Raw genomic sequence first — 10,106 nt, 5'->3', positions numbered from 1 at the left:
GGGCTATTGTGTTGGATAAACGTAGTGTTATAGTGTTTTGGAAAGATGCATGCAGTTAATCTCATATGTGGTATTGAGTTGAAGTGAAAACACCCTTTTAGATCATATTTACGTTTGTGATTACAAAAACTTTATATAACGTATAAGGTTTTGTAAGTCATTATTTACAATTACATCTGAAATAAATTTTGAAATATTTCTTTTCAAAGTGCTGTTTTGCCAGATTCACTCATTTAAAATTTGTAGTAATGTATCCACTGTTTATTTATCAGAAGTATTTTGTTTTGTATAAATTATTCTTGAAACCTGCGATATCATATGATAAAGTGATAATGATGATCCGCTTTGGTGTCGGTAAATGTGTTTTAAGGAAAGTCATATAAATAAGGTTTATGATCCACCATTATTTATATGTCCTTGAAAAATCCTCAAGTATTTGACATACTGTAAACCAATTATTTTCGCTTGTGACTTTATTTCGCGAATATTGCGACAGAGAGAATTCGTGAAAAATCGAATGCAAATACAAACAATCAATTTTCAGTAAGGCAGAACTCACCATGAGTGGCAAACATCGAAAATGAGAGGCTAAGCGGTTGCGAAAATAGTTTGTTTACAGTAAGTAAAAGACATATAACCATAACGAAATAGTAGCATCTGCTGCAAATTTATTTTTATTGGTTATCATAAATAGTGATACATAATTACATGATATAATTAGTAAAGGCGTGGCCTGCTTTTATTTATTTGATTCTTCACGATAACTCCTATACACATTATATTGTACACACAGTTTTTCTATATTATACAAATAAGTCCATAGATATGATGATTATCCAACGGTTTCTGCCTGCCCCTTGTAAGTTTCTTACGCGCATGCAGGGCACGACATAAAACTGACAACGATAAACATAGCAGAACGGCGTAATTATATTACATTTTTGGCACTTAATATAAACGTAGGTATCGGGATATATAGACAATTGTTTTATACAAAATGTTGGGTTGAAAGAAAGAAAAGAGACACGTAGGTCATTTCAATCTATAATTGAGTAAATGTGCATTTTAAATCCAAATAAAATCAGACGAATCATACAAATTCACAGTTGAGGAGCAGTAGAAAAGTTGTGAAACAGAATACAAAAGGTCTCAAGCAGTGAACGAGCAGCGTTTTAGCATTTCATTTTAACGAAAAACATTGAACACACAAAGTTGTTTTAATGAACACATTTAAAATGTCATAATGATGTTAGATGAAGCATTTGTATATGGGTCAACTATTTCAAAGGAACATAAATTCATAGATTTTTTTATTCCTTTGAAACCAATATCGATGATCGATGATAACGATAGGCAGCCAAAGTGCATACATTTATTCTTTGAGACGTTTGATAAAGTAATATGGTCCTGAATATAAAATAAGATAGTAAAGGTATAACCGTATAACATATTTAAAAGTATAACAGAAGTCTAGCACTTATGCGTTATGTTACTGTGTAACTAAGGTATCATATCTATTGCACGGAGGCTGAGAGCACAAATAAGTCACAGAATGCATATTAACAGAATAAAAACAGAAACAAAGAAAACGTTGACACGGTTGCGTAAAGATGCGTTAAGAGAAAAAAAAAACAAATAAAATTTGTAACGAGTGAATAAAAATAGTAAAGAATGAACATGTTAGACATGTTATACATAAATGCCATTATCGTTTAAAGTCAATACAAAAATTATACATGACTATGTTTTATGGAGAAAGAATACTTAAAATGGTTTAACCTTTTTAAGGAACTGAAATCAATGTCACGTCTTTAGAATATTTTTTACAATTCATAAATTTATGTTTTCATTGACCGTGTATTGACTCATCGATAATAATTTTTTTATTTTTGATGCAAAGATGAATCATGATATGTTTGCTTATACTATCCATTTTTTTCTGTCACATAACTTGACAGGAAAGTAAAAGAAGGACGTTGTCTTTTGTGAACATGATTTTAAATCTAAATTTCTCCCGACTTGAACATATCGATGATAAGTTTTTCGATTGGAATATGGCCGATAGTTTTCTTGAAGAACATTTCCTCAATTGTTTTTCCGGAAATGGCATTTAGAGACGGAAGTAGTAAAAGTAACTTTCCGAACCGGAATGGCTGTGAAGGATATGCGGTTTCTATGTATTTGTTCAGGGTAAGCTGTGCCTGGTCTTGTAAAGTAGCCACAGCATGGAAATCCCGCAGTGTCTTGATGTCATTTGGAGAGCGGTGTATTCCTGTAATAAGAAACACACGAATGATTAAAAATGCCATCAAAACGCATATAAGGGTATACCTATATTAAAGTCAAATTACTAATTTGATTTAAAATGCATAGAAGTGGTTCCTACTAAGATACATTGCTTTTGCAATTTAGAAATCATAGACACAATATATTTTGAAAAATATTATTCAGGAGCGAAGAAAAATATTTGCTGTCAAAATCACCAAACTCACCTGTTTTAAAGAGAACAATAGCTTTCAGACATGTGTATTCCGTTGGATCGACATTCAGACATTTGAATTTGGTCATTGTTTCTTGAAGAGATCGTATTTCTGTTACTAAAGAGGTAATCTGGTCGGAGCTCCCGGCAGCTTCTGGATGTCTTCCTGGAGAGTAAAATAAGCAAAATATAGAAGTTTTGTATAAATCTGAAATAGTCTATATCGGAGCGTCTATGGGAGTCAAGCGAATTGTGCATATCAGATATGAAGTTTAGTGTTGAAGCTTAATGATAGTTTGGCTTTAAAGAAATTACATTTATATACATGTATCTCTCCTGTCAACATCAACCCTTTTTATTATTGCTTTTATCAACTATTGCGAAGCCGAGGTTAGTTTTCATTCAGTAGAAAAAGTTACACTTCCGTTGAAGCCCCACCACATGAAAAGTAATGTAAAAATAATGTTTGAAGTAATTCAATATTCGTGAAAAATTAATGTATGAAGTATAACACCTGCAAAGTCTGTTTAATTCGATGTCTAGGAAACCTGATAAAACTTTAAATAATTATATCGATTTTCGGATTAGTGTTTTTGAAGTAAAGGCATCAAGTTGGTCGGGACAAAAAATGAAGTAAATATATGGAATCTTCGGGTTATACGACTTCTAATCAGCATTGTTTGGCTATATACTAAAACTCCACAATATGAGAGCATCTCACCTGCTGCACTCAGTAGAGCTTCTGCAGGAAGTTGGAACTGGCAGATATTGAGGACAAGTAATTCCTTCCAACTCTCCTCAAGTAGGATCGTCTGGTCCCTTTGTGGAAGGCCGATAAAGGCGGGTACATTCTTAGTCCATTTTATACTCATAAACAGGAGTCGAGCGGCTACCTCACAAATGGTCTCCGGGTTATTTAGATAAGTTGGTAACATTTCCTGGGGATACTACAAAAAGATTGATTATGTTGTGCGATACTGAATAATACAGAAAAAGTATCATTTAGACTAATGTAGAAATAAATTACGACTTTTATTACGAAGTAATAACATTATCTGATACTGTAGATCCCAAATAATTTTATTTAGAAATCAAAGTTAAGGAATTTTGTACTTCATTTTCCACGCAAACACATGTTGATGAATGTTAATGAACTTAATTTACAGGCTTGAAAATGAATACTATGCAGAAAAAAATAAATAAAAAAAATAACCAATTATCTTAACAAGCTCTATATACAAGCTTTACATATATACAATGTAAGACTCGACACTTCAATGTATAAATATTCAAATATGTCTACTTACCCTAGGAGTTGGCTGTATGATCATGCCCGGATGTGACATTATGGAATGTTCGTGAGAGGTAGCCGGGATAGGTATACTTTCACACACAGGCTTCAGGTAGTACCCACCCGGGAAGTAGGGAGGCTGGAGAGGAGCACTGGCCATCATGGTGCTTAGCTCGGAGGATTCTCTGAGATACATCGCCACCTGGCGTCGGAGGGTGGAACTACGAGGGCCTCTCTCGTGCTGAACAGCTGTTGGAAAATTTATCAGCATTTTTGAGAATATCCAAGAAATAAGTTATGAAATAATAACATAAATACAATAAATGCACTTTTATTCGAATTACATATCAGGTTGAATTTCAGGTTTTGACAAGTATTGTAATCACAACCATAATTAATATCCTCAATGCTATCATTTGATATCCAATACCAACAGGTATTATAATTTCAATGTTGGTATTGTCATGAAATTTTGAAAAATCACAGATTTAACGCAAAGGAAAAACAGAGCAACTATAACATACATGGCATGCGCTTGTTAAATATATAACAATATATGAAAGCATTGTGATACATAGTCTATTAGATATAAGTAAGCAAATATTGTTATAACGTACCGTCTTTATTCATGCCCACTTTGATGCACTTGCTGAGCCTACATGCCCGACACTGGTTACGATGTGTTTTGTCCACAGGGCAGTTGTTTTGAGATCTAGATTTACACACATATTGTCTATTACGTCGGATTGACCGCTGTAAAATTAAAATAAAACAATGATTCTCTTTTGAATTTGTCACAAGCACACACAAATATCAGCTGCTATACATGTATATCTATTCAGTTAATTAACCTGCACAACAAAGAAAGACTCCCTTGTTCTTCCGGTTTTCGTTGGTCTTAAAGCCACCGCGGCCAAACAGTATTTAGAATAGAGAACTTTTAAAAGATGTTTTAAACGTTATATTCAATTATGTTCCTTAACGATGTGAGGTATTTTTCCCAGATGAATCTATTGTACGCATGAATTAAACACATAATAATTGAGTGCAAAATCAATTTTTGAAATACAATCTCTAGGAATGCTGGTTTATCAAAATTATCATATTTCTTTTGTGTATTGTTTTTATTTGTAAATGTGTTGTAATGTATTGCTGTAATATATTATAAAGAAATAAGCGAGTTAATGAATTAACTTACCTTAAAAAATCCAGCACATCTGAAATGTAAACACGTTGGCATTTTAGTCAACTGGCGATCTGTGTGTGTATGTATATATATGAAAAAGTATTATAGTATCAAAATTTTTATCAAAATTTGTTATTTGTTTGTTTATAGTATAAATAATTTTTGATATAAATACTTAATTGTGAAGGTTTTGTAAAATTAGTTAATATTTTGCCGATTTTAGATAACACCTTTTAATGACTTAAAAATACCTTGATATTTGCATTCTTGTTGCGTTTTTTAATTCAAACAATGTTACGTGATCTTGTATAGCCGGTTTGCCTGATGTACTTACCCGTCGCAGGCGAATATTCCATAGTGTTTCCCTGAAGAATGGTCCTGACAGACACGGCATGGCACATCTGTTAGTATTCGACCTGCAAAATAAATAAAAGTTAAATCAATCTGTTAAAATGGACTTCAATTAAAAAAACATACGTTAATGTAATCTTATTTTAATTCTCTGATTTCAATGTTTTTGTTACGAATACAGGGTTTTTCTATCAGAAGTAAATAGTCTTCGTCCAATGCTTGGATAAGTAATATAGTTGTGTAGTTGTCATTCATCATGCTAAAATAAATGTCATTAGGTAGTAGTTGGTGATTGGATATAGAAAAATGCAACAAAATACATTTTTAAATGTTAATGCATATGTAGTGAAATCATTGTTGTTGTCAGTAATAATAGTTATTTATTAATGCTAAATGCCATACATTGTATTTGAATGGTCGATTTGTTTTATGTACAAGATGTTGTTTATGTAAATTAATAATGAGAATTAATACGAAAGCATTTAAAGGAAAACAATACTAATTCGACGTGTCTATATTTATGTACGAGTTATAATCAAATATGTTTTAATTAGTTCTGACAAAAGAAAAACAGAGATTTGTAAAGTCAAATCCAGAACATCGCATTGTTATCAGGGACATTCCATAAAGATTTAATATTATGAAAATGGTTATTTCTAAACTATATTATATTACGTTTGGCATATCATGCTTAAATTATTTTAAAAATTATTTGAAAATATGTTTCAGTGTTAAAATAGGTTTTCATTTCATCTCTTATGTCGATAATGTATTTTCATTAATTAATCTCAATAATCGGTGTTAAAATGAGACTTTAATGGATTACAGCAATATAATCCTTGACCTTTTATTACAATGAGTCTAGACCAAATAGGAAAAAGTCGGCAAAAAGCCATAAGTTTATTCGAGATCGTTCATTTCTAACAAATGTTAAATGAGAATATCTGATCAAACATTTTGAGTAATCATGTAAATCTATGATGCATGTGTTGGTAAGTTTAAGGAGGTAAAGTCTCTAGAAATGAATAATTTTGTGGCATAAGTCGTCAAAAGCAATCACTTAAGTAAATTTCGATTTTGGCTACTCGTGAAATCTGGTAATTACTAACAGTATATGTGACCAGGTCAGGGGTATTTAAGTGGTCAAAACGCTTGATTCCTACCTAGCAAGTCGTGACAAAGTGTCCCACTAACCTGAAATGAACCGCTCATTTCTTTTGTTCAGTAAAAACACGACGTCTGATATATTGTTTATATTTTCTTAAAATGCATAAGAGGTTACTTATTATCCGTTAAAGTTGTTTTTATAACTTAATAGTAACGAGTCCATTTAACTGCTAAGTACACCAATACACTTAAGTATGTTTGTTGAGCTAGGAGTTAAACTTTCTTTACAACCATATGCTAAATATAGAAAGTTGACAAACTCTTGACAACTTAAATTAATTTACAGATTTTTATTTGGTCATTTAACATCTTTCTCACACAATCAGGGGGTTTCATTGCCTTTTGTGGTAGCATAAATACAAATGAACTCGTGGGAACACAGCGGCGAGGACCTCAAGGCCACATAAAGTCGACCAGTGACTTTATGAAAGGTGACATATGCCTTGTGTTGTTTCAATTTGCCATAAACTTGATACATTGAAGGTCTGCCAATGTGGATGTTTTGACAGCTTATTATATGCATTGTATAGGAAAAGGAACTGAGTTCTATTCATATGTCATGTCGAACGATATTTTTACTATGTTAATAAAATTATTCTTAGAGATTAACTTACATATGCACCTCCTGTTTATGCTATCATGACACACTCAACAAGTATTTTTCTGTGGCAAACACCCATAACGTAATTCTAAATCTATTTAATGTACATGAATGACTAAAGGAATATTTACATCGAAATGTAATTTCACATTATATAACTGTATTTGATATTTAATAAGCAATACTATTTTATAATTAGTTACCAAACTTTGCCAAATAAATTTAGATATATAAAAACCAAGAAGGTGATTATAACATGACGTCGATCACATACCATATGATTTAAGGGTATGAACAATTTCTGTAATCAAATCGTAAAATGTCTTAAACCTTCTTACACTATCATGTTTACAATGATGAAGTCAAATTGATGGCTAAATAGCATTATATTTATGACCATGATCGTGCAACTTAAATATATTAAAAATTACTTAGATATATGTGCATTGTTTACGGAGGGTAAAGTATTTATGTTGGATCATTGGGTTTTTCCCGCTCTGTTAGATTCATCAAAACATTACGAAAAACTACATAATTTTAGTATATTCGCCATACTATAAAGATAAATATATGTTGAAGTCAAATGATATTTTACTTAACTATATATCCACTTTATTTCCATTTTAATATGATGAAAGGTTCTTTTGATGTTCGTTTAACACTAACAAATCTTTTGAAATTGATACACTAGGAAGAAGTCGAATGATAACTCTTTTATAGTTGACTTTGTAGGACAGGAGTATTCTTCTTCGATACCCTTATATCAATAATTTACGGCAAGACTCCACTCGAAACATTTTGATTAAGGATAGAATAACTCTTACGTTAGCAATGACCATGGACACATGCGTCAGGTTAAGTAGAATTTATCATCGAAATGTGCATGTGGTAAGTTTGTATTTCCAAATTTATTAAGACGCCAACTAAGTTTTACCACAGTTCACGTTGTGTTATTAAAGAATTGTTAGAGTTTACGAGGGATCTGTCATAGTGGAGTGTGACTTACTATCACGGTAAATACCAGTAGTCGATTTTATATTGACAGCACATTACATTCCCCACCCATTTGGAGGCAAAACTTAACATTTATCAACTTTTAAACAAACAACTAGATACCATATTACAACATCCACTGGTATCACCAAGTGGTGAGACAATATAGACGTCACAATAAAGCTCAAGCCCAGGCTTACAATGTAGCTCACACGATGGTACATAAATAGGGTGAACATATAGTGAGAGATTTTAAATCTATTTCTAGGATTTTAGATAGTGAAAATAATTGTATTTATATCATCTATATATCCATGTAAGCTTATATGTTATTAAAAGTGCGTTCTGTGCTTCAAGGCCATTTTTTATCTTATCCTTATGTGTTTGTAGTATGCTCTGCAGGAAGCTAACAAAGTTTAACCTTGAAAGGTACGGAAAAATAAATTAAATTATTTAAATTCTAAAAGAATAGCTTAATATAATGTATATATATCTATAAATCTATATACAGCGTAGTTCCAAGCGAAGGAGAAATAATTAATTTTACCATTCAAATTATTCATATTTGTTAAAAATGATGACATTATTTATCCTTAATAGGAATAGTATTTGCCATGGTATATATATAGATAATATGCTATTTGTTTTCATTTCGAAATCTCATGAAAAAATTTGATTATATGTACGGAGAAAAATATGAGAAAATGCATGTATCATACAGATTTTGCATAATAGTACAAATATCAGAATTAGAATGGAAGGAACTATTGGTGGGATAATTATACAAAAATTGTAAATAATTTCTGTAATTGTTTTCATTCTTTTTTCCTAATGCAATGTTCAAATTTGAAGGAAAAATATAAAAAGTATATCTATGTTACATTTGCTGTGAATCAAAAAATTGCAAAACAAAATTATTTTATGATATGTCAAAGTTAGCTCCAGCTTCAGATTAATGTATAATGGTGTAATTTTAATATAAAAGAATTGCATATGAAGATAATATTACAACACGATGAAAACATCATAAACAAAAACGAAAGAGAAATTCATTCATAATTAATTATGTTACTAATTATTGTTTTCAATTAAAAATAACAACAATCAAACTGTAAATTAATATGATAAAAAATATTTTGAATATATATTAACCTATTTTGTGCAGACATAAAAAGTCGCAAATAGATGGGACAAATTAAAATTAAAATAAATATACCAATATATAATAACATATGTTATCATTTTTACGTAACATTACGATATTTATACAACAAATTATAACCGTTTGATCTTTAACACTCACTTGATACGGGAGGTGTTTTGTTGTTCATGGCCATCAGGTGGTCAATCGTACAAGTTCACCTCACAGTGTCCACTGATGAGTTGAAACCCAGGTAAATTACAGGTAAGTATGATATCACAGTAATGCCGTAATAGACTCATCAACAATGAACACCTGTGTATAGGTGCTATCTACCCCCACACACCTGGGACACCTTTACTTAACACGCCGTATTAGACTGACATGGGGTACACACAGCTGATGAACATAGACTGTTGGCCAATCGCACCGCAATTCATTCTCACTACCACAATAGCCGATTAATTTAAATAAAATTTTGAATGCTATACAGAAGTGTAGAGCTATTGATTACTTGTCGTGTGTTGTGGACTTATGGTAGCTTTAAAGGATTTAAATAATGACACAATTTCACCGTTGTGTAAAGCATTCAACAGACAAGCTATCAGTCTATCAAATAATCAAAGTAAACTCTCTTACGCCTATCGCAAAAAGACGATCATAACTAGATCAACGTATAGTGATTACATTTATTTAATAGAGCTAGTGGAATTATCAAATGCAGTGATATAGTACATATGTAGTTATTATTATTTCTATCTTGTAAAAAAGGTATGATATATGTTAACGTATTTGTTTATTATTCAATGTTGTGGTACTTATTCTTCGCAAAAGACATTTTTGTATATTTTGATAAAGGATTATCATTTTTCTCTAAATTTCAATTAAAACCAAACT

The 10,106-nt window shown here is 31.2% G+C and overlaps 1 protein-coding gene across 1 annotated transcript; it reads right to left on the bottom strand.

The window, feature by feature from the left end:
• Positions 1–651: 651 nt before the first annotated feature.
• Positions 652–9,574, bottom strand: LOC138334598 (nuclear receptor subfamily 2 group E member 1-like). Its single transcript, XM_069283245.1, has 8 exons — positions 9,372–9,574; positions 5,291–5,372; positions 4,969–4,987; positions 4,388–4,523; positions 3,787–4,019; positions 3,201–3,426; positions 2,493–2,645; positions 652–2,272 (listed from the first exon to the last, which is right to left on the bottom strand). Exons 1-8 carry the CDS (start codon positions 9,403–9,405, stop codon positions 2,004–2,006), a joined length of 1,152 nt encoding a protein of 383 aa, XP_069139346.1. The 5' UTR covers positions 9,406–9,574; the 3' UTR covers positions 652–2,003.
• Between the last annotated feature and the right edge of the window lie 532 nt (positions 9,575–10,106).

This window comes from Argopecten irradians, chromosome 1 (genome assembly GCF_041381155.1).
Source record: "Argopecten irradians isolate NY chromosome 1, Ai_NY, whole genome shotgun sequence".
NCBI lineage: Eukaryota > Metazoa > Mollusca > Bivalvia > Pectinida > Pectinidae > Argopecten > Argopecten irradians.
This window is presented reverse-complemented; position numbering and strand designations above follow the sequence as displayed.